The sequence below is a fragment of the Myripristis murdjan genome, chromosome 5 (genome assembly GCF_902150065.1).
Source record: "Myripristis murdjan chromosome 5, fMyrMur1.1, whole genome shotgun sequence".
Classification (NCBI taxonomy): Eukaryota; Metazoa; Chordata; class Actinopteri; order Holocentriformes; family Holocentridae; genus Myripristis; species Myripristis murdjan.
In genome coordinates this window covers 27556631-27581893 of record NC_043984.1, presented here as the reverse complement: position 1 = coordinate 27581893, position 25263 = coordinate 27556631, and the positions used below count along the sequence as shown (strand labels likewise).

The 25263-nt window shown below is 43.9% G+C and overlaps 1 protein-coding gene across 1 annotated transcript in view; it reads left to right on the top strand.

Moving 5' to 3' along the window:
• The window catches only part of cdh4 (cadherin 4, type 1, R-cadherin (retinal)), a 69357-nt gene that overhangs the window by 1518 nt on the left and 42576 nt on the right, over window positions 1–25263 (top strand). The window contains exons 2-3 of the mRNA XM_030052695.1: window positions 14752–14907; window positions 21867–22011. Of these exons, the coding sequence (XP_029908555.1) occupies window positions 14752–14907; window positions 21867–22011 (301 nt within the window). The remainder of the gene's footprint in view (window positions 1–14751; window positions 14908–21866; window positions 22012–25263) is intronic.

Below are 25263 nucleotides of genomic sequence, written 5' to 3'. Positions count from 1 at the left end.
CTCACACTCACAAAAACACACATAGTGGGCCGTGGTGTGTCAGGGGAGGCGCCGAATTGTACTGCCCCGCTGGAGAAATGGACCCTCTTTTATCCCCTTTTCATATGTTGGCTTAGATGGTTGGATTTGCTGAACCTCCAGGGGTTTCTTTGTGTGTGTGGCCTTGTGAGTTTTGAGCACGAGTTCTGAGAAAGTGTGTGTGTGTGTGTGTCTGCATGTGTGTGAGCTTGCACAGCATACGTGTGGGCACATTTGCACCGGATATGTATGCGCAATATGTGCATAAATGTGTGTGCTATACGTCTTTGTGTTTTTCTACGTGTTTATGTGTGCGGTAGGTGGGTTACAGCCCTTAGCTATAGCTGAAAGCACTGCGCTATGGGGGATGTGACTCATGCCGTCCATTGCTCTCTGAGCTTCTCCATCCCCAATTCTCTCTGCAGCACAACTCTCTATTCTGACAGGCAGCCAAGTAAAGGAGCAGTGGGGATTTAGTGCTTTATCTCGCCTGTCTCAGAAGTGGCCGAGAACAACCTTTAAAGCTTACGCACTTGATTTCAGAACACTCAAACTCTCCTGCACTGTGGAAAACGCTTTGACTTTTCTTCACTTGTGTTTCTTATGACCGGGCCTCCACGTGGTCAGGTTCACCAGGTTTCAAACAGACCAATTAACCTTTGGGGTGTAATTACCCATTTGCATCCATCAAACGATGCAAATGACATGCCTAAAGATGTGTGTGTGGTGGGCAGGTGGTCGTTCTCTCCTCTGATTTGGTGGGGAAAGAACTGGCAGCATGACACCGGGCACAATGAGAGGCTAATGCACCTCTGCTGTTGTGGGATATTTGATTAATCCTAGTTCCTACTGAACATATTGAAAAATCCCTGCTGATTGTGTTTTGCTTTGACTGGCAATGATATTCAGTAATTATCGTAAAAACACATTCCATCTACCTTGTTTTTCTCTGCCAGTGAATTCACTCGAATTGTCTTTTCTATTTAGACACTTTGGAGATTTTGTGTTATGTCATCCTCCACCATCATCATTGCTACTTACATATCACCATCATCATCATCACCATCATTATCATTATCATCGCTGTCAACAGTCCTTTAGTTGAAAATATCAGTCTGAAAGTTACTCTTGTCTTATGAAAAAGGGGTAAAAAATCTCTCTCTCTCTCTCTTTCTCTCTCTCTCTCTCTCTCTCACACACACACACAAACACACACACAAACAGTGTAGCAGAACTCGATTCCACTGCTACCCATTTTGCCCTGACACGTGCAATTCACTCATGAAGAATCACAACTGGCACAGCTTTGATGGCATTGATTTACCATTGTGCTCAAATGGAATATGCTTCCCAGCTTTGGCTGTCATATAAATTATTTGACTCGACAGATGTAAGAGCAGTGGAAATGGAGAGGTTGAAAAACAGCTTGAGTTAAATAGATACTGAGATAGATGGCAGGGCCTGCTCCTTTCAGGAGACAGAAAGAGAGACGGGGTGGGTGATGGAGAAGGGAGAAAGGGGGACAGGGACAGAGATTGAAAAAAAAGACAAGAAAAAAAATAGAAACCTTTGGGAGAGTGCTGTAAATGTGTGGGGTGAGGGAGGCCAACATTAGTTTCAGGCCATTTGTGGCATTCTCATCTCAACCATCTCCTGCAGCACCTAAGACTGGGGCCAATGAGGCAAAACTGATGGAAAGCAGGCCAAGAACGGGAGAGAAAAGATCACGCCTCAACACTGGCTCCCTCCCTGACCTGCGATTAGCAAAAGAACAGAATCGCCAGGAAAGAGGAGAGAAAAGAGAAAGGCTGGTCTTAAAACAAAGCAATAAGGCATTACTGACAGCCAAGCAGAGATCAGAGAGTGGAATTGATTGAAGCCATGATTTATGAAGGCTGCGGCCCACACCCACTCAAGAGGCAAACTGTGAGATAAGAGTTAGAGTTCACTGAGCGCTCTGTGGAACATGATTATAATATTATGTGATTCTTTCGCTTCAAGGACCACACTTAGCCGGAGAAAAGGCGACAGAGAAAAGCCTCTGTTTGTTATGTTTCTACTGGGAACAGTTTCTGCTTGATTCTGTGTGCTGGCCGTGGCAGTAAAGTGCAGCTGTAATGATATCAGCCCATAATATATTCCTATTCATATTGTTGAAGAAACTCAGTCTCCTAAGGTGAACAGGTAGCTCAGGCAGTCCAGCAATCTCTGGCTCATTATTCTGAAAAGTTCATTATTTTAGCACTCATGGGCAATGTAATACATGGTGTAGTTTGGTTGAACGTTCAAGTTTCCTAATCAGGATGACTGGAGGCTCCTCGTTAAGAAGTATTTCATCGAAAGCAAACAGAAACACAAGAAAAGAGAAACAAATGGTGAAGTTCACCACCTGCGCCCACCACTCGATTTAACTTTCCACACTTTTGCAGAGCCAACGTAATGCTCAGTTTAGAGGCAGAAAGAAAGATTTTATGGGGTTTCGTTGGCTTTTTAATTTAGTTTAATGTGTAGCTGAAATATGTCTGTGCACGTACGTGCGCGTGTAAGCAAGTTAATGCTAATGTCAATGACACTGTAATGTCTGTACCGCTGTTTGCTCAGTGCCCAAAATGAAAACACAGTGGGTTTATTTACAACCTCATATTGCAGCGTATTTCATTACAGCTCATAATGAGTTCATAATATGCTTTTCAGATGTGCTTGTTTTGTTTGCAGTTTTATTGCATCCCTTGTGCATTGAAATGCATTGTGTCCATTGTGTGTAGTGTGTGTGCTTGAGTGTGTGTGCGTGCGCGCGCGCGTGTGTGTGTGTGTGTGTGTGTGGGTGTGTGTGTGTCCACCACCAACATATCGTCTCATCCAGGATAGAGCTATGAAACAAAAATCAGAGTGATAGTGCTGTGTTATGAGGCAAAATTCATGCTGTCTGACCTGTGATGGTTGCTATTCAAATGTAACATTGTAAAATGCCATAAATTCAACATTTATAATTGTGACACTTTCAACTCAGCTGCTTCTACAAAAAACTGTTAATTTGATGAATGACTGAGTTCTCCGTCGTGGATGATTTTAATTCTTAGCAGTTTCCAAAAAAACAGGTTTTTCCGTAACACTTATTCATCTGGTCTATCCAAATTGGTACAGCAATAGTGGAAAACTTGAAAAATAATATCACAGATCCACTGCTCCACAATCTGGTGAGCAGGATTTAATCTAATCTGGTAAACGTGTTCTCAGTACCTCTGTGTGAATGCTTGGCACATGGATGCATTATAGCCACAGAGAGGTTAGATATATCATTATAAAACATGGCATAAACTTTATCGTCTCTGTTATGAACACACATAACAGCTGCAAAGCATAAACTCCATCCTGGGCCTGTGTTGTTTACAGGTAAACTTAATGTAGTCAATACTAGGGATGCACCAGTGTGATACTGGTTTAATCTGGTATAGGTACCAGATTAAAATGGAGAATCACTAACTGAGCTTTTACCCGTGACCAGTATCTGACACCAAAAGCCCTGAGTAACATGGCAGAAATAAAAGCAGTTGAATTTCTGCTTTTTTGGCACGCAGAAGCCTGTATTTCTCATATTTCACCGATGTGCCAGAACAACTCGACCCAGTGCTGATTCACTTGTTTTTCAGGTGACATCATGTCCCGTCACCTTGTGACATCATTTAAGTAACATCCCAGACTGCAGGGTTACATGCCAAGAGAGGGGAAAAACTGCTTTCTGTAACCCTCACCCCACCCCTAAAATTTCATACTCAGTGTTTGTATCGACATTGATAAAGTGGTATCGGTGTACGCCTGGCCAATACTTAACTGCCTAGCGGGGGAAAAAAAAAAAAAAAGGCTTCCAGAAATCCAGTAGCAATAACAAAGGGTAAGTGTGCATGTGTAAAGCAGCACACAAGTGTAAATGTCCACAGACAGGTTCACATTTGTGCGCTGGTTTATGTCTGTGCGTACCTGTGTGTGTGTGTTGATGTGTTGCATGTGCGTGCCTATTTGTTATTCTCAGCATCCCCAGCCGGACAATTAGAGGGTGACAGTCCCATTACAGCTGGCCTGGTAGTACAAAGGCTGAGTGCTGTTGTGACTGACAGAGAGCTCAGCCCCTCACTAAATAACTGTCAGTCTGCTCTCGTCCACTCTGACCCCTCTGGCAGCCTCCCTGTGAGCCTCTCTAACCCCCCATGGACTCTCACTGGCAGCCTTCGCAGCTCCCAGAGCCAAGAATGGCCCTGCTTTCAAACCTGGCCTCCAACTGATTGGTTGGACCTCGCCAGCCTTTGGCATGCCAGGAGGGCTTTCAACTGGCCTCAGGGTGCTGCTGATTGGCCAGGCTGTCAGGGCTGCACATCTCCTGTGGGACCGTGTGGCAGCGGCACGGGTTGAGGGATGCAATTTGACAACGGAGGTAGGCGGAGAGGAAAAGTGCAACAGCAGCAAAAATGTCATCCCTTTTTTCTCTCTCTCTCTTGCTCGCTCTCTCTCCCTCTCGCTTCTCCTACGGTTGGCCTCCAGCAGCCAGGCACATCTTCACTGTAATTATCCTATGGTACGTTTCCCTGTGCATGGAAGGCCTGGAGTTTGGTTTACCTATTGTGCTTGTGTTGGGGAGCTTTGGGGAAAGCTGGAGAATGGAGCCATTTAACGACTCGAAGCTCTCCAGGGGCCCCGCAGTCTGCATGGGCGGAGCAGACAAGAACGTGGGCCTCTGTCTCCTACATTCTCACTGCAGAGAGAGGGACTGTGGCTCCCTTTATACGGCAGACAGAATGGCTGTATTAGCTCTATTCTTATCCCTCTCTGTGAATCAGGGGAATTAATGCCATTGTTAATGCAGGGAGACCGCTAGTACATTTCAACAGGGTTCTCGCCTCGCGCGGAGCTCATCTAAATTGCCTGGCTAATGCAGTAATTGGGTTTGTGAGTCACTTCTTAACTTCCATTAATATTTGTTCTCCCTCTAATTGCTCCTTTTTCCCATTCTACATTTCATTCCTTCCTCTGGTTAATGGTCTAAGGTGGAGGCGGTGGGGTGCTGGTGCGTGTGTGTGCATGCGTGTGTGTGTGTGTGTCTGTGTGCGCACAAAAGCATCAAATCTATTTTTGAGTGTATACAAAATGTTAAAGCCTTGAGACTCCCTTTTTCTCCTCTGAATTAACAATGAAGAGGCATTTAGAATTCTAAAATCCAGCTCAGAGTTTAAGGATTTTCCAATTTGAGAGAGAGACATCAGAAAGGTTCATGGTCAGAACTTGAGGAACAACCTCGAGTTATCTGTGGATCAGATGAGCTTTGGATGAAAATATTCTTCCCTCCAAGGACGTAGCCAGAGTTCAAGCCTGCTTTTTAAAACACAGCCCAACTCCCTCATTTGAAGGTTATTTCTTGGATATGCTGCCGGCGTTCAAAACGCTCACCTTTCTTTTTGCGCGGTTCATTAAAAGACATATCACTTGACAATGCTTCTGTTTCCTCAGAGGTGGGTTTTTTTTCCTCCCCCTTTTCACACTTTACAGAGAGTAACTGGATTGTCTTTTCCTTTAATACATCACATCAAAACTCTCCTCAGGAGGTAGAAATTTATCTCTCTGTTTTGCTTCCATTATTTGTCCAAAAAAACCCCCAAAAAAACAGTAGCTTTAAATCCAAATCCAATTCTCAGCGAGATTACCTCAGGACCTGAAAGGATTCAATTCAATTGACCATGTTAGAGAAGGCAGGAGGATAACTGAATAATAGTGTCAGTACGAGAGCAAACCAAACCCTCCTCAGGTGGCAACCGACGCTCATTTGTACTGATGGGACTCTCTCTGGTCCCTTCCCACTGGGAGGAATGGCAGCGGGGAGAACAAGAGACGGTGAGATACACAGGAAAAGAGGGAGAGAGATAGAGACAGAGATAGACAGGAGTGAGACATACTGAAATGGAAATCCCGACAGAGAGAACAGGAGAGATGGCAAAATGAAAAGGAGCACGAGGCAAAAAAATAAATAAATCCATATTCCAGGACTGCGCCGTGCACGCTTCATTTCCCATTCAGTTTCCGATCCATAATGGAGTAGCCTGTCTGTGTGCCGAGGCGCAGGCGCAGCTGTTCTTTATGAGGATCAGGGATAACTGTGTGCGACGGTGGCTGTCACTGGCTCTCACTTGAGAGATATTAAACCTGAGCTCTCCGCAGCTTCCCGCTCTCACAGGCGTCCTATGTGACTATTTTTAAAAATATCTTCACTGTTCTTTTCTCGTGTTGCCACTAAACTGACAGATTTTTTTTTTTTTTTTTTCCCTTTTGTCGCCACACTCTTGCATGTAAGGTTGTTATTGTATTTTGTAAGAACGAAAGTTTGAAAGCTGGCAAAAACTCCTGGCCCCATATCTTCCCTAATTGGAAATTTTGTTTCCATTTTGTCGGCCTCTCTCTCTCCCTCTCCCTCTTTCATCCTCTGCCTCACTATTTCCTCCTCTGTCATTTTGTTGGATGTTTGTGTGGATGGTCTATCAGACTATTTGAATTCCTCTTTCCCATCAAAAGCAGGGCATATCAGCTTTGAAGAGTGACAAGCGCACAGCAGGAGGGATCAAAGCAATGCAAAACTGAAATTTAAGAGGAAGTTAAAAAGCATGTAGTTTTGCCATTTCCCTCATGTTCAACAAAGAGAAAGCAGATACTCCATAACAGCAGGGAGAGATGAGACATTATCAAACACTGATTTTCAAGGATGCCTCTGTAGTGTGCAGATGCGCTGATGCTTTTGATAGTGCTGTTAAACATACCAATACAACCTTCCAAAGTGAGTCATGTTAAAAGTCGTCCTTATACCCATGAGTGCGAAGGTTTATTGTCAGATCTGAATATATAAACCCCAGTGGCACTCGAAAGCTGGAGGCATACTGCCAGATTGCTCAACGCTGCTCAAGACAGGAAAATCAATCGTCTATTCTGGCCTGTCATGTCTTTTTTTTTTTTATTCTTATTATTATTTTTATTATTTTTTTTTCCCTTTAAGCTAACTGACTGGGGTGCAAGACCTGCTATGAGCCTGTGAAATAAAAAATAGCATATTTGTAATTCCTCATCACAGCGGGCGATAGCATCAAAATGAACAATAAAGCAAATAAAAATTAATACCACACATATGTGCTCCTTGCTGAAATCGCTTTAAGGTAAAGTTGTTGGAAAATCACAAAACTGGAGCACAACTCACTCTGGGGAAGGGGAAAAAAAAAAATTGTAATTGTTGTCAGGTTTCACCCATTCGACACGATGAACTGAACTGAACTCATGCAGAAAACTTCCTGACTCCCGACTGATTAAAAAAGTCTGGACAGTGAGGTTTGGTGTTACTGTACTACTAATATTAGAAAAATGCTGATTCATGCTTTCCTCGCCACCAAATAACCATGCTGTTTGCGTCACGTGCGTGTCTGTGAGTGGCGTGACCAAGTGAACAGACAGTTCAGAGTAAGAAAGCGAGTCTAAAAGCAAAGAAAGCTTGGGAGTATATGAGCCATCCAGTCAGTAAATAGTTTCCATTAAAGCCATGCAGAGATTTGGCAGACACTTCTTAATTAAGGGTGACAGCTATGACAGCTAAAGCGTGACTGAGAGGATGCCAGAAGGGCTTAGTCATAGCCTGTCTGTCCCCTGAGTGGCTGGCATCACTTCCTCCCACAATGCACCTCAGGAAGGAAATACCACTGAATTTGGCAGTATCTGCTGCATGCTAACCATCTTTCATACCCCCTGTATACGATATGCAGAACATGATTCACATGACTACATTTGAAATACCAAAGTGGAATTAGTGCAGTGTTGTAGGCGTTCTCCATAATTGGTTAGTTTTACCATCAATGACTTTGTGCTGTTTCACCCAGCACGATGAATAGCTGATACACTGCTACTTCCTGGGCAGCATTTTCCCATTATCTCCTCTGTTTAACACACACATAAGTGTAGCATTTTGAGTGGATGGGGTTCCAAAAATATTGGCCCACTGAAACATTTTCACATTCTACTTCTTCTGCTGCCAGCCCTGCTCATCTGCATGTGCCGCGTAACGGTAGCATTAGCAGATATCTGGCTTTTTGAGAGAATCGGTATCCGCCGACGCCGGCACTCGAGAGGTTGATCCTGTTGTTAAGCGCACTAAAAGTTTAGTTTTGTTTTTCCGCTGGCCACCGCACCATGATAGGAGGTGTTTGGACAGAGCAACAGTTCATGTCCGGAGAGACTTGACCTGTTAAGCAGGTCAGCTGGGCAGAGCCTGCGCTGCAGCTTCAGCCGCAGATCTGCTTATTAACAGTCGATGAACTCGTGGCGTGCTCCGCTCCAGGTTGCACCCAGACTGTTTAAGACAGCAGTTTTTGGTTTTCCGTGTTGCATGATTGTGTGGCGATGTAGGACTTTTTAACCCTATAAAGCCATTTGTATTATATATGATAACATTTTCAATTCTGTTTTTTGTTTTCAGTTTAATCAATACTTGACCAAAATACTGTTGTATACCTTTAAACACTTCCCCTGTTCACCCTGGACCATACCATTGGCACTTCAAGTACATATCATATATCATACACCACAAAGGTCGTGTAATAACATGTTTTTTGAATTTTTTATATATATATATATATATATATATATATATATATATATATATATATATATATATATATATATATATTGTTATAGGACTAAATAAAGGGTTCAATCTCAAAAAATTGGAATTTTCTGCCAATTCTTTCATAGTTCAGGCTTTATAGGGTTAACCTACAATGTCCAAGTCCTCTAGTTACAGTTCAATTAAAAAAAAAAAAAAAAAATCAGCATCAGCCATCACAGCATTCTTAATAACACTGAATGTTTGCAATTGATTCAGCTATTAGAACGTTTATACTTAAGTTAGCAACACAAGATGGGGGCACATAAAATGAAGAAATTCAAAGGATTTATGTACAAAATGATCAAAAACAATGAAATGGAGCATGGCTTTCATTGGTGTGTGTGTTTGTCTGTGTGTTAGCACCGGTGACCTGTCCAGAGTGTTTGCCTGCCTTCTGCCCAGTGCACTCTCACATAGGTTCCAGCCACCTGAGAGCTAAATAGGAATAAGTTGGTATGGAAAACGGATGGCTAAACGGGTGGATGAATGGATCGATGGATGATTGTCGATAGTGTCCGTGGCATGAATGAGTGATCGACGTTGCGGCAGCGTTGTGAGGTCTGAACCAAACGAACAATTCAAAACAACTAAACCAGCAAAATGTGCACAGGAGGAGAAAGCAAGTGTGGTGCCAGGCCGCAGACATTTTATACCAAAGGACACGGGAAGCCTCGTTAGGGCTCGGGCAGGGCCCTAACGAGGCTCCCGACTCCCTCTTCCACCGTCTTTGAACAAAACAAAAACAAACAAGGCAGACATGGAGGGGTCGTCACCCCCAGCGGATGTGCTATTGAATGAATCCCTGGCTCCCTGGTGTGGCGCTTGAGCCTCTCTAACCTGGGAGGGGGGGGTGCCCCAAAGGCAAGGAGAGGTGATTGAGCCCATAAAGAGCTATAAAATAAAGAGAGAGAGATGTGTGGAGCCAAAGGACTACAGCGCAGGACTAAACCATTAAGCGTGTATGAGGCATAAAAGAGGCTATCAAAGAGTGTAAACCACAGATTCCCATTATTGTGTGACATTAGCCCGTAGCACACTGTAACCCTTAATGATCCCATGGGTGCCTGCAGCATGCTGTCCTTTAATGATTTCCTGGTTGAGTGATTGTTGTTTCCTGGAAGCAAAATTCTGCTCGGCTAAAGGAACTGCAGCTCCCCACATGTCTCTCTTTGCATTTGGGGATGCTGCTTGTTTTGTCATGATGCTAGAGCTGAGGAAGATGGCGGATGTGGAGTGAGGAATGCAGAGCAACATCAAATTAGTCCCTGTTTATATACGCATCAAACTATTTATGCAGCCGGGGTAATCAGACAGGGTTGAATCAATTAAGAGAGATTTGGACAGACTGAAACTTCACAGTGCGCTCATTAGGCAGCCAGCCGCCGTGCTCAGTAAATGGAAATTATTCTTTTCCATTCCTTTCTCGCTACGTATTTGTGTGCCACATGTCACCCTAAGGAGTTTAACAGAACACTAATTCCTCATCTAATTTTCCCAAACTCCCCATTGCTTTCTCTCCCTGCGTTGCTCTGTCTGCGTCTCTCTCCGTCTTTTCTCTTCATGCTGATAGCTCGTCCCATAGGATCCTGGGAGTTGTCAGTAATCAAGGAAATCACTCTCAAAGAGCTACAAATGGGTCACTTATCTGATGTCTAGTCTGATCTGACAGAGGCAGACAGCTAGTTAAGTCCCCTGAATTGGTCTCTCCCGGCTATTTTTGGTCTGATTAGTAGCCATTTTATCTGCCAGGAGGTCCTGAAGAGAGAGAGAGAGAGAGAGAGAATGAGGGAGAGTTTAAAGAGAGAGAGAGAGAGAGAGAGAAGGATAGATATCCCAGCTTTCATCATTAGTGCTCCCTTCAAATGGCTCAATTGAGCAGTCGTCACTCATGGGATTCCCAGGACTCCAAGAAGCCGTGCTTCTTCATTTATTCAATTTATCGATATAAAGACTCTTCATTAAGAAACACCGGCGAATGTGACATTGGGTCTCAGGTGGCCTCGATGTGGAATTTTAAACAGGCATGGAAGCCGCGGCCGCATGACTTGTAAGAGCTCTGCCTCCTCTTGGGGCTATTAAACCAATGCGCCTGCCACACACAGCCCCTCTTTGAAGTTCCAATGAAGACACACATCACACACACACACACACACACAGACACACAGACACGCATCCTTGCTCGCGTCTAGATGCAGAAGCACAGATCCGTGGCAGGTGGAAATTTCACATGTGTGTTTCCCACATGACGGCCTTGTGAATTATTGAACTGAGCTGGTCCTTTTGATCTGCGCTTTGGTGCCCACACAGCGAATCTCTAACCTGTCAAACACTTCACTACCCACACATACATGGGTACCGCAGCCGCCTCGTGTGCACACCAAGGAAATATTTACATGTTGAAAGAGATGGTGCTGGGTGTTGGATTTGTCTTTGTTTTTATGCCGCGCGTCTTCCTGCAGCTGCGGCAGACGGGACTCTTGTCGCAGTGCCTTCGTTAATTTTTTGTCGCTGTTTTGAGCACAGGGGCCTCGGCGTGTTTGTTTCCCTCAACAGATAAGATAGAAGATTTCTCAGGCACACTCTCATTACTGAAACGCGTGATCCGTCTGTTCCGCTGCACATTATCTACCAAACAGGTGACATTGATGATGAAGGTGAATGATCAAATTCTTGCATTATTTATGCTGTAATGTATTCGGCTTTGATTGATGGATGGTGGGCGCAGTGAATAATAAGTCTGATTAGATGTACAATATCATAATCATGCCACAGTGATTGTGTGTTTGCCAAATAAAGCAGCTTGAGTGCTCAGACTGATATGAGTTATGCTACACTGCCTTAAATTTGGATCTGAAGATAGAGCTGCGCACACGCGGCTTTTTATATAGCATAGATCTTATGTGAATTAAGCTGAGGAAATGAGAGGGACCCCTGCGAAAGCTTGCAGAGGAGTGATTTCTCCTGCCTCCACGAGGTTGTGGGTGTGGGAGGACCATGTTGGAAATTAAGAGAAGGGGTATCATGTTCAAACAGCGAGATGTTTTATGCAGAAGCTGCCGTCACCGCTGAACGGATGAAGTAATTTCATTTTCATGCATGATCTCCAGCCCCACAGACCAGGAAAATTGCATAGGAGGGGAAGAGAGAGATAGAGAAAAAGAGTCGAGTCTTCCATTTTCTCCATTTGACTCTGTGATTACTCCCTCTGACTTGTAACCATAGTGACGCTTCAGGCCCAATAGGAAATAAAAAGGAGCAAACATTCTGTTGTGTTGAGAGTCGGGGGCAAGGTTGGAGAAAAGATGATATGGACTATTTGACGCATAAAGGTAAATAAAACTCGTCCAGGATCCGCATTTGTCTTGCGCCTGCTAAGTGGGTTACATCACTCCACTGACCTATTATCCCTGAAAAGAACTGCATTTCTGGAAACATGGACGACAGGTCAGGAGGATCCAGTAATCCGATTACTCGAAAATGATCACTGTAAACCATTACAGCTGCTGCAGTTCAGATTGCAGATACAGTGTCTGGCTGTAAATGGAGAAATCTATATTTGTGTATGTCTTTCGATCTTCTCCGTGAGCGTTCATCTGATCGACTTCAAACATGGCAGGTGTATCGCTGGGGACCCAAGGGAGTGTAGCGTCACTTTGAGGTGAGAAAATCGAAGGAAACACATACTCATATAGCTCAACGGAGGCGAGGCCGGTGGAGGCGGGGGGAGGGGAGGGGCCTCCTGGAGACATCAGCAGGTGATTGTGAGCCACCATGCATGGTGACCAGCCACCGTAGACTTAGGCCATAAAACGTTCAAGTGAGCTCCTGCGCCCAAATGACATGATGCAAGCATTTTCACATTTTCACATTTAACGGGTACGGCACCAGAATATGAAAAATCGCCATCTTCATTTTATTTTTATTATATTGGAATTAGTTATGACTGGATGACTGGCACCTTTAGTGTTGGTAGGGTTTGCAACACAAGTGAATAATGTAACTTTATATATTTTATATGTTTTATATATTTTAAAACAAAAGCTCATTGTGACAGCAGATGATGATAATAACATCATTCAAATACATAACTTTCCCCTCAAATCCTGTGCATTTGAGTGTTATGTAGAAGTAACAGAAGTCGTCTGACCACATTGCTGTTTTTATGTTTTCCTACAGATTATGATATTGATTACAAATTGGAACAGGTAATCACTAATCTGTAACAAACTACATTTTGAAAGTAGCCCTATGGAGAACCTGCTGTTGGAAAGAAGGCACTTGCTGTCTTTGATGAAAGCCCTCATGCCTTTTTTTGTATCTACATAATTTTTTTTATTAACAGTCCCAAGTCCATAATAAATCCACATGATTCATTACAAAGTTTGTGCAGAGATGGGACCCTTGGCATGTCTACTTAGCAGTGGAAATTAGATTTAATAGCACTTTCAATGAATGTGCAGGAACCACTCGTTTAACAGTATCGTCAAATTAATGCAGTGGCATTGTGTGGTGACTCACTTGAATCCCTGGAGCTCATTGAAAATCAATGCCACTGGAAGTAATGCCATGACACAATATTCTTTTGTCTTCTTTGCAGACGGCGGGGCACCGAGCAGAAATATTGATATTTTTTATTGCTGTGGCAGTGGTGGTGCTCACACATGCTGAAACGTGTTCAATGTGCAATATATCACTCTGTAAGTGTCAGATTTTGGATGGTGTGGGAAGTAACAACGGAGGTGTTAAAGGTGGAACAGGCATATTGAGAAATGCTGTCTGGATCGGCAATAACAACCAGGGAACCTCTGCTCTCAGCCAAAGGTAACCGAGAATAAACCATGAATCTGTTTCACATCATCCAGGCAGATAGCTGTCAGAAATACCTTCATAGCTGGCAATGAGGTCCTGCTCACACGTGTTCAAAGTCCAGCGAGAACTGCCATGCAGGTAAAGAAAATCACCAGTCAAACAGCAACTCAGCAGCTCAGATAAAATTTTTGACAGTGGAACGATCCCCTCCATGTATTTCATTTGATTTTCTACCTCCAGCCCTCACTTTTAAAGTGTTAACAGTAAAGTAAGCTTGACAGGAAAGATCATATATCCCCAAGTGCAATCATTATTGTTAATGCATCTGCCAAATACACCACCTACACTAAGTGCTCACACAAGTGAACTTTTGGCTTTACTCTACACACTTTATGTCGCTCATTATGCTGTACGCTTATGCAGTGCTGTCTGATGGAGGAGCAGGTAGGATCGTAATATTGTAAAATTATAATACAGACTCGGTTTCATGTCTTTTTTCATTAAAAGTGGACAGTATCATAACTGCCAAAACACTTTTTTTACCCACTTTCGTTGAATAGTGTTCGATACTCTGAGATAATGAACACAGCGGTGTTTTCAGTCTTCTCCTGCCCCGTTCCTTTCATCCCATCTGGTCTGATTAAAATGTGTTTCCTTGTTTGGGTTGCCGTCACCTCACAAGGACACACACACGGTGTCTAAGAGGCAAGAGCACCCTCTTGGTAGCCTCTCTGTGTATTATGACAAGTCAAGGCACATTTCCATGGAGCACCAGCTAGTGATGCTGGCATCCGCCGAAACCGGTGCACTGTGAGGCGGATTGAGAAGGATTAAGTGTCAGTGGAACAAGGTTTTAACACTGAATTTGAGACTAACTCACTTGCTAAGATGTATGTTTTCTGCAGTGAAGGACCAAATCATTTATTTTATTATGTATATATGTATGAATGTCATTTTTTTTTTGTTATTATTTGTAAGGGACAAATACAGAGAACACCGACATTTGCAAAAGCAGTGATAGCCCAAGCAATCATTAAAATTACATGTTCAAATTTAAAAGCATTGCGTATAATAATGAAACAGGAATGACAACCATCTGTGACAGCACACAAACAAAACGTAGAACATCAAGGTGCATCAAAGCACATCAAAACATAACAAAGTGCATTACATTTATATCATGACTTCAAGTGTGAAATATTCTCTTGCCGCTGAACGTGTTTCTCTGGGTTTCTCCACAGATCCGCTCAGACCAGGACCAGGACATCGGCATCCGCTACAGCATCACCGGAGCCGGAGCCGATCAGCCGCCCAGCGACATCTACAACATCGACCCCGTCCACGGCAAGATGTATGTCACCAGGCCCCTGGACAGAGAGGAGAGGGCTTCCTACCATGTAAGAAGACAGCTGTCGGTCTAACTCATCTCCCTGCTTCATTAGACTTCAGTGCCCCCTCCAGCTGCATGCATGCGTGTCCCATCATCTCCCAATTATCCCGGTGGAAATGTGCCTTGCTTTTATACCTCCCTCCCCGTCTACCTTTCTGTCCGCCTGTCTGCCTTTTCCCTCTGACGCTAATGTTGCCTGCCAAACAAAACCAGAAGTCAGAGCACATTCAGAGGACTGCCTGCTCTGTTCCAACACATAACTACCTTCGAACCAGCCTCTCCAGACTCCTGAGCGATGCCAAAGCCAGCAATGAAATAGAGATGGCCTTGACAAAGCACAGATTTTCACAGCCACTCCAGCTGTCAATTAGATGGAGGTTTACCTGCAAAGAGCAATGAGGGAGAGATGGGAAAAAAAAAAAAAAAACAGAAGAAAAAGAGACAGAGAGAAAAAGAATCAGAGAGAGGAAGAGGGAAATCGAGGCGGGGCTGGAGGAAAATTGTTGGCTGTGTTCTCACCATAAGAGCTAATGAGCAGGTGCTGCACGTGTGTGTGTGTGTGTGTGTGTGTATCTGTGCTCGTACATGTGCGTTTTGCATGTGATATGAGCACGTGTTACAATATGTATGCTGATTTGATATATGATGTGTGTTTACATCATGAGTGAGATCATATCACACAAGAGGCCTCTTTCTCTCTCTGTCTCTCTCTATTTCTCTCTCACACACACTCACACACACACACACACACACACACTTTGTCTACAGCCATCCAATTTTGCTTAACCACCACATTGGAGCATGTTCACCCCATGCACTGTGCAGCTGTTCTGTTCAAAGACACCAGCTGACAGATGTACAGTTAACACGCATATGGCCCATAGGACCCTGCCACCGCACACACACACACACACACACACACACACACACACACATGCACACACATAGGCTAGGGGGTTGACTTCATGACTGGCCCCCTCGAGCCTTTGGTGCATTGCACAGGGAGACCTCCTGAGACTCCTGTGAGCAGAGGGCTGTTGGTTTATGTACACACATTACAGGTTTCATGTATACAAGCGGGGACTAATGCCGCCACTTGAGGTGAGCCTCCTCCTCCTGGTGTCAAACCTGCGAGCCCCGCACGCCTGTCAGCATGATAGATGGCTGTGCTGCTGATAGGGCTAATTCAAAAAGCTCGCTCTCGTCCCGGAGGAAGGATAGAATAAAGGATAGTCAAGTTACACTGAGCTCTTCAGTGGCTCACACACACACACACACGCACACATTCACCAGCATGCACAGATTGCAACCAGCTACACACACACACACAATATAAACAAACACAAGGCCCTAGCTGATGGTGTGTGTGATGGTTTGACTCATACATCTCTGTGTATGTTCCCTCTGTTCCATTTAGATCCAGATGAGCCTCCTGTCAGCTCAGCCATCAGTCCCTATTACCTCAGTTGCTACCTTGCTCTCTCTCTCTCTCTTCCTCTCTCTCTCTCTCTCTCTCTGTATGTCTCTATGTCCGCGCCTGTGACTGTGCCTCACCACACCTGCTCTTATGCACAAGCAGCAAATTGGGATCGATAAAGCAAGCCGCTTATTGGTCCCCGGAAAGGACAGCTGCTCGGTAAACAGCTCTTATTCGACACTGCCTGCAGCGAAAACAGCAAGTTAGGTTGAGGGCACTTCAAGTCGAATACAGCTCCTGTTTAGACTCCCGTGGACCCATCCTGCCTGTGATTTGACGTATGATTTACTGAAGGAGAATGTACGCCAGTGTTTGGCCCAGGGGAAATTTAGTCCATTGCTTACTTTCTTTTAACTTGACAGGAAGTTCCCGGCACTGCCGCGCTCTTCCAGGCCAAACTTTGCTTGTTAGTTTTGGGTTCAAGCAAAAAGAGAGACGAGGCTGTTCTTTTTGACAGATTAACACCGGGGGGAAGTGATCTGCAAGGTGGGAAGAGTGGGTGTTAGCCTGAACTTCAGTTTTGTCAGACAGAGCTGCTGTGAGTCAGCAGGGCAGTAGGGAATACGGCAAATATGAGTGTCTGTCTTTTTTTTTTTTTTTTTTTTCCATAGTTGTGTGCATGCATGTGTGGACCTTTCTCTCTCTCTGTGTGTGTGTGTGTGTGTGTGTGTGTGTGTGTATGACTGAGAGGGCTGCACTGATCCGTCAGACAGCAATCACAATTGGCCAATAGACATTTTGAATACTGTTGGTCGAGGGTGCAGGTTTAGTTTGAAAATAGATAGGGACACAGAAATTGACAGGAAAAAAAACAAATTTGACTTTTAATTCTTAAGTAGTTCTGAAGTCATAACTTTCTATCTATCCATCTATCTATCTATCTCTCTGTAGGAGTTGAAGTGAAATGTAAAAACAAGTCAGGCTCATATCATTCAGTGCTGTGTCTGGATAGGCTGTAAATGGCTAATTTCCTACACCTCTGTCAGACTTCTTTCCACGTCCACTTAAGTAAGACAGCCAATCCTGTGTCTTGTACTCCCTGTTTTATCCTGTTTTATAAGTTTTGTCCTATAAAACGTTGTGTTGATCTAACAAATGCTTTAAACTGTTAAAACGACCACGTGGCTGCGCGGGTGTGTGTGTGTGCTCGCTGCAGCTGACAGTGTGTCACCGGGTGTTTTAATGGCAACACACAAACACAGCATTTATTATTCAGCTTGCTTTTTCTTCATCAGCCTAAGGAACTGACAAACTGTGTTCATCGGCTTTACCAAGTGTCATATCCAAATAATAAGTTTCCCTCACTGTAACATGCAGCCGAGCCTCTCTGGTGTCTCCAAAATGCTGTACCCCTGAAAAGAGGAAAATCAATAAGGAGGCCGTCGACCATGAAATTCTCTTGTCTCTCAGACAGCTTTATTCAGAATTTATCAAAGCCCAAATAAAAGTGTTTATGAAAACGACTTTGCTCCAAACCAGGATTCTCTCTCGCAGTAGCCGGCATAATTGTTTTAGGAAAGGCAAATGAGATTTGTTATTTAATTCGATAGCAGCTTATCACCAGTTCAGTCAGATTTAGTTTGCACCTCGCCGGCTCACCAGTGCAGGTGAATCCAAGGTAAAATTGTTAATTTTTCCTCTTCCCTGCCATTATAACACACACTCCTCCTTGCCCGTGTGCGTTTTGTGGTGCATTCTCGGGGAAGTGCAAGAGTGCAGGCGCATCTCATTTGTCAAAATCCATACCTCATACAGCAGCGTCACTGAACAGAGCAGCTGTGAGAGAATTAATCATCTCTGAGACTGATTATAAATGTTGGCTGTTTTGTTATTCCTCAAATGACCATACCTAAATCTGCATCTGTGCTGCAGCTCATTCAGGATCAGCCAGGCACAGTTTCAATTCCCCAGATTCTGAAAGCTGTCAAATTCATAGTGTTGAAAAATATGAAAAAAGAAAGGAACAAGGTTGAAATGTAAACACTGTAGTTGAAATCTGCAGTATTAATTGAACATAAATTAATTTTCTCATTGCTACTCCAAATCACTGATGCCGTTTTTCCACTAGCACCTACTCAGCTCTACTCGGCTCGACTCGGTTTCGGTGGTTTTCCATTACAGTTGAGTACCACCTCATCGTCAGTGGAGTCGTCATAGCAACGCGGCCACACCACCAAGCACAAAAAAGTCTCCACCTCTTCATTTGACCACAGTACCGGTTTGCTTGCCATTTTCCAACTTCAGTGATGATCAACATGCACGGTCGCTGTTGCTGTTTTTTTTTTTTTTTTTTTAATGCCAGGTTTGGTTTTCGTGAAGGAGTCGCTCTCATGTGTCGCCGCTCCCTGTCCAATCAGTGGCCTGCATTTCGTTTACGTCACAGTTTCGGCTCGACTCAGCTCGCTTGGAACCCCGGCCGAGTAGGTACTAAAATAGTAAGTGGCACCAGGTACTGCCACCTAATGGAAAACCTTACAAACCGAGTAGAGTCAAGCCGAGTAGGTGCGAGTGGAAAAGCACCATAACTGATATAACGCAGTAGCGATTCAGCCTATAAAGCACAACACTTGCTTTTCCAAACACTCGCAGTCAAGTATGTGTTTTCTAGGAAAATCCTCTTGTGCCAATTAAGTGCTGTGTGTTACAGTAGCCTGTATTTTGGGCTGCAGCAACAGCAGTTTGTTTGGAAAAAAAAAAAAAAAAAAAAAAAAGAACTTCACTCTGATCTTGTACAAAATAATTTATGCTTCAAGTCTCACAAATAAATTTCACACCTTAAAATTCTTGTTGCGGATGATTGGTTTCTCGTACTCGTGATCCTCACACTTCTTTATTACTCTCCCATGATTGGTTTCATCAAGTCAACTTCTCCTGTTCTAACAAATGCAAGTCAAATCAAAATTAAAATGAAAACAAACAAAAAGACTGCAGTATTGTAAAGATCAGGACAGTAAAAGAGATAAAAGGCAGTATAACACACACACACACACATAGATAGATAAAGTCAAAGTGTTTTAGAGTGTACGCTTCACATTCACTCCAACATCCGTACACTGGTGACAGATGAAGATGACCGCTCTACTTTCTAAGCCCCATCTCCCATAGTGGATGCTGTAGTTAAGAGTTGTTTTCGCATAAATATTAGATGCTGTAGTCATAATGTCATAGTCATAATGGGAAACATCTCCATCTTGGGTGAATGCAGTGTGCCTCTGTATATTTTAAAAACCATCGCACCAAGTTTGGCAGGCTTTGACACGTCATTAAAATAAACCTGGGATCCAAAATCTTTAGAGCTGCTGCAGGTTCTCATTTTCTCACTTCTGCTCTTGCACCAGTCGTGTACAATTACCGAAAATGTTTCATGCTAAAGCGCACCGGACAGAAGACAGACATGATTTTCATGTCAGCGCTTGGCGAAGGTGACCACTGGGCCAAAGTTGGAGTAGTCCCTTAAGCTGCGTTGCTCCTCTACAGTTTGTCCAGTTGTAGTAGAACCCACCCTGCTGAATACTGATGTTGGCTCACACCCGCATTTGCAGTCGGTGCACTCGACACACTCCTCCAGGCCCTCAGATTGCATTTCCAATTCCTCCGTCGAGCACACAAGCACACAGACACCAGTGCACACACACAGGGGTTACACACACACATACACACACACAGACATGAATTCATGGACGCAATCAGAAAAACACCACTAACGACACACTCACATACGCAGACACATAGAAATGCAGGGGCGAAACATCTGCACACACACACACAGTTGCAGACACTCAGACATGCAGAAGCACAAACACAAATACATCGACATGCAGTAACACAATAAAAATAAATAAATAAATACACACACGTACCTGTAAACATACACGCGAACACACAAATACAGAAACACAAGGCCAAAACAGACACACACACACACACACACACACATGCATGGATGCCATCACACATATCATAGTCAGCCCTCCCTCAGCGTGCAGCATTCACAGCTGAGAAAACAGATTGGGTTTGTTTGTTTGTTGGGTTTTGCCCACCGTGTTTGTTTGCTGTGTTCCAGCCTATGGAAAACCAGCATCTTGAGGATCATTAAGTGACTAAAGAGGGCTCTTTTGATTGGCTACGTGTGTTTCCCCAGTGTCTGTCTGCGCCCACGTTAATATGTGTAAACGTGTCTGAATCGGTATTTGAATGTGTGTGTTTGCGTGTGTGTGCGCGTATTCTCAAGCAGGCATACATCTGTGCCTGTTTTCGCAATGGCAGACACAAAAGCGGCGATGAATCATGTTGGGGCGAAGGCAGGTGTCGACGTCGCAAACCATTCAGTCCCTCATCTCGCTATAGAGTACATTGTGAATTCCTGTGAATAGACCGGCAGATAGATCCTGTTAGACAATGTCGAGGCAGACAAAATATTTTGCTCCCCAACGTGTGGCGGCAGCAGCCAAAGAGAGAGAGCCCTTCTCTTAGCGCCGCTGCCTCTCTTGCTAAGCCAAGCCATGATTCAATAATGCTTCTGCAGAGGATATGAATTTCCATGTGATTGAATGAGAGAGTAATGTAAGTCACGGCGAACGGCGCTGTTTGGGTTGCAGGGCTATTATGAAGCTTTGTGTTTTGTTAGATATCATTAGTGGGGATTGGTGGGGAGTAGAGGGTGTGCAACAGCGGCGGTGGAGATTAAGACGTCCCGGTGTAGATGATGATTGCTTTTGTCAGTCCTCCCCGTTAAACCCCCAAACCACCGCCACCCCCTCTCCACCCTGCGCTGCCTCTTCATATTTTCATCGTATTTCACTCTCCTCCCTCCCTCCTTCTCCTCCGTATCTTCCCTCACCACCCTTGTTTTTTTTTATCCTCCGTGCTTAACCCCCCCCCTCTCCCATCCCCCTCCTCCCTCACTCACACTGTGAATTGTCAAGAAATAGCTCATCGGCGAGAGACATCCATCCAAATGGCTGGCTTTGTCCAAACAAACCGAGACAAACATTCTCCCCGAACAAAGAGAAGCCACAGCGTGAGCAGCAACACCTCTCTGATGTTTCTGGGGCCTCTGGCTGTGCTAACAACAAAATAGGTGTTGTTTGTATGTCTGGAACATTTCACTACTTTGCCCCTCTCTGCGTTGTTATGGTCCATGCCAAGATGCCAACAGGGTACTTATGCCCTGCTGACAGAAAAGAAACTGAATATTTTCCAAAAGAATGAAGTTTCCTATTAATAAAAAGTCAAAGTTAAGCTATAATAAAGCTCTCCTCGTTCCACTCCAGACCAGCCCTGCTGCGATGTAGATATATATTTATAAAATCCAGGCTCCGCAGCGCTGCCAAGTTCAGCGGAGGAACGTCATGCAGTTAAGCTGGAGAACTTAAAGGAAACTCGTATTCAAAGCGAGATGCTAATGATCCTCTCTCTGTGTGCGTGTTTGTGTGTGTGTGTGTGTGTGTGTTTGTGTTTTTTTTTTTTTTTTTCATTTATTTTTTTAGCTGCGAGCCCATGCGGTGGACATGAATGGTAACCAGGTGGAGAATCCAATCGATCTGTACATCTACGTCATCGACATGAACGACAACAGGCCCGAGTTTCAGAACCAGGTCTACAACGGCTCCGTGGCTGAAGGGTCCAAACCAGGTAAGAGTCCCTTCTACACACTGTGGTTGGCGCTGGACTCATCCGTCTTACTGGCTAATGCAGGATGCACTTTTCAATGGCATGTCTTATTTTAGAAAGTACAATGCACTGTAGTAATGCCATGGAGATACTGTATAGATCCACGAAAAGGAAATTCTCGCTCTGCTTGCTCCCTCCACTGGGAGGTCAAAGGTCAGGGTCTGCAATGTGTGTTTGTGTATCGATGTGTGTGTGTGCCCAGAACCATTAAATAGACTGATACTCACTGTAATTCAACCATTCTATTTCTCTTCAGCAGTTGCCGACTCAAAGCTCACTGGCCTTTAACCTCGACAGGGTTAGATCTGCCAATCCCGGAGGTTTGCCACGTTGCATATCAACTCGGGGTTGATATGACCCCTTCCTGTAGCGGACTGTGATGAGAATGAGAAGGGCTAATTATCACTGGTCAAGACATTTGTGTGGCTTTGAGTCTGATGGCTTGTGTTTGTGTGGTTCCAATACTCCTAGTTCTATAAGCACAGGCAGAGTCCTCTAACGAGGGTCCTCTGCTGCTCCCATGACACTCGGCAAAGAGAAATGAACATGGAATAATGGGGAGTTCGGGGTTAAATATGCCTCGTGATTGGAGCGGAGTTAAAGCCTGTGGAGCGTAGTTATAGGGCTCCTCCTGTGCTTGTAGAACAAGGGTTACAATATCGTAACTTTCTTTATATGCCTTTGTGCAAGAACCCATGCTCAGCACCATGCCCCCCCCTTTGGCCAATCAGTGTGAAGTTAATTAGTTTTTTCCATGGCCCATTACCAACATTTCCACAAAGTTTCCTGCATGTTCTCTCACGTCTTGAGATATCCTGGTAGCAGATAAACAAACAGACAGGCAGACAGAATGGGCTGAAAATATATTCCCAGTCCAACTGTGCTGGTGGAGGTAATTAAAATTAATGTAAAATTAGAAAACGCTGAAGGCACACCGGAATTATCTTTAAGACAAACCTGTTTCTATCCATACCGTCGACGGTACGCTCGAATGTGCTCGCGCCTAGACTTGTATGGCCAACCGAAATTTTATAGCGTGGACTAGGGATGAATCCTTTAGGTCGGTGCAAATGATGAGCAGGTTCATGAGATGTTTGTGTTGGCTCGGTTGGATGTATCATTATCAGCTCCCGCAGAGCATGGAGAGATGTAGACATTACCTCGGAATAAGAGAGCAGAGTTGTGGTCAGTGTAAAGCCAGAGACGAGAGCAGAATGTGCAAGTAGCTCTCATGTCTCGACTGGAAGAACTCTTGTTCTAACAATCAGACCCCGAGGACCCATGTTTGTCTTCATAGTGTTCAGATATTGTTCTGCTGCAAAGTTTAATCTCAGGAGGATTTGTAAACAATGTAGGAAACTGTGTGTGTGCGTGCGTGCGTGTGTGTTTATGTGTGTGTGTACAAGTGGGTTGAGTGAGTGTGTGTGTGTGTGTGTATGCTGGCCTCTTCTCAGTGGAGCGTAGGTCTCTATACCAAGGCCCTAATTAGCGAGGGCAACCAGACTTTCCTAAAGTTACTTTCTTTGTTTTTGATTCTGATATTTGTGCTCTGCATTTTTCATAATGAGAGCTCATAAAGACAAAATACACAGAATAAGCGGCTCTGAGGAGAATGAAATCTAAAATGTGCCAATTAAGAAGAAACACATCACATCTGTAATTGTTACGCTCACCATTAGGCAATTCCTGCTAGGTACAATTTGTTCTGGGGCCACAATCACAGTATCAGATTTTGTGCGCTGGTGTTAGAAAACTCTATCAGCACATAACGTATAAAACGCAGCACTTGCCGACCTCCTTTGCACAGTCACTGCTTTATGAATTGATTAAGTTTAATTGGAGAAAACAGGCCGAAAAAGCTACAATGGCCTAATTGCCTGTTTAGTCTAAGAAAATGAGAGTGGCTGAGGTTCACCTAACATTCATCTCTAGTGTACGTTCAAGTGAACGTTTTTAAATTTCTCTGGCCCATTTAAGCGCTCAGTAGATCCACCACCACTTAAAACCAAACACTTTATCTTGCTCACTAATGGGCCCAATTCAGACCTTAACTTAAATGCTGCACGCTGATGCTTTAGTTGTTTTTTATATATACATATAGCTGCAGTGTTTCCATTATGCACACTGTTGTTGCTGATATAAAACAAGACATCTGCATACTATTTAAGAAAAATAACAAATTTAATATGAACTGCTGAATCACAAAACCTGAAGCAATAACCAGGAACACTAAAATTAAATTTTGTTATTTTGAAGGAAGACTAGAACTACATTAACAGAAGTAAGTGGATAAACAGTAAATATTAAATAAATACATGTTAAAAAGATAATCACAGCAATCTCAGTCCACTAAATCCTTAACTGGACGCTTGTAAGATGGATTAATGTGTGGACTGTTTCCTCTCTTGCCTTATATCTGCCGTTATCCACAGTAGACACACTCTTACATAGTTTTATTACAAATGCAAGGGATCATGAAAAGACACATCTGAATCCGGGATGCACAGAGGGTGACACGAAAATGTCTGCATGTGAACATTGTTTGGATCATTGAGCAGAATGGAAAGATGATTTGCGGAGCCACATGGCACAACGGACATCCTTGCAGCGTTACTCAAGGTAGCACGCTCCCTTCCTATCCTACCAACAGGTGCTGTGTCGAGGGGCAGGAAATCAGACAGGTGCTGTGTCAGACAGGGTGTCCGGGATGTTTTGGGAACATCTCAGCCTTCTGCTTGCCGCTGCCCGGAGCGGTTTATAATAGTAATGATCCGTCCTGGAGTACTTACATCCATAGTGATGCAAGAAGCTGCACTACCATAGACACTTTCGATTGAATGTGAGCTTTCCCAGCATTTCAGTCTTAATACATCAGGCACAGATGCAGAGCAACACGTCTGCTGCAGCAGACGGCGCCCATCATAATCCACTGAAGCTGCTACACTGACCATGGCAGCTGCACGCACACATGCAAGCATCACACTACACATCTTTATTTTTAAACAGCAGGCCGAGTGTTTTTTTCTGTTTGCAACGTGGCCTCCAACAGGTTAAAACCACATAGAACTGTGTAAAAAATAAATGCAATCTGCTTAAAAAATGATTTTAAAAAATACATCATTGTAGTAAAGCACTGATTCTTGGGAATTTGGATAAAACAGGTTTTAATTTTGAAAAAAAAAAGTGAGTTAAATTACAAAATCTGAAGGTATA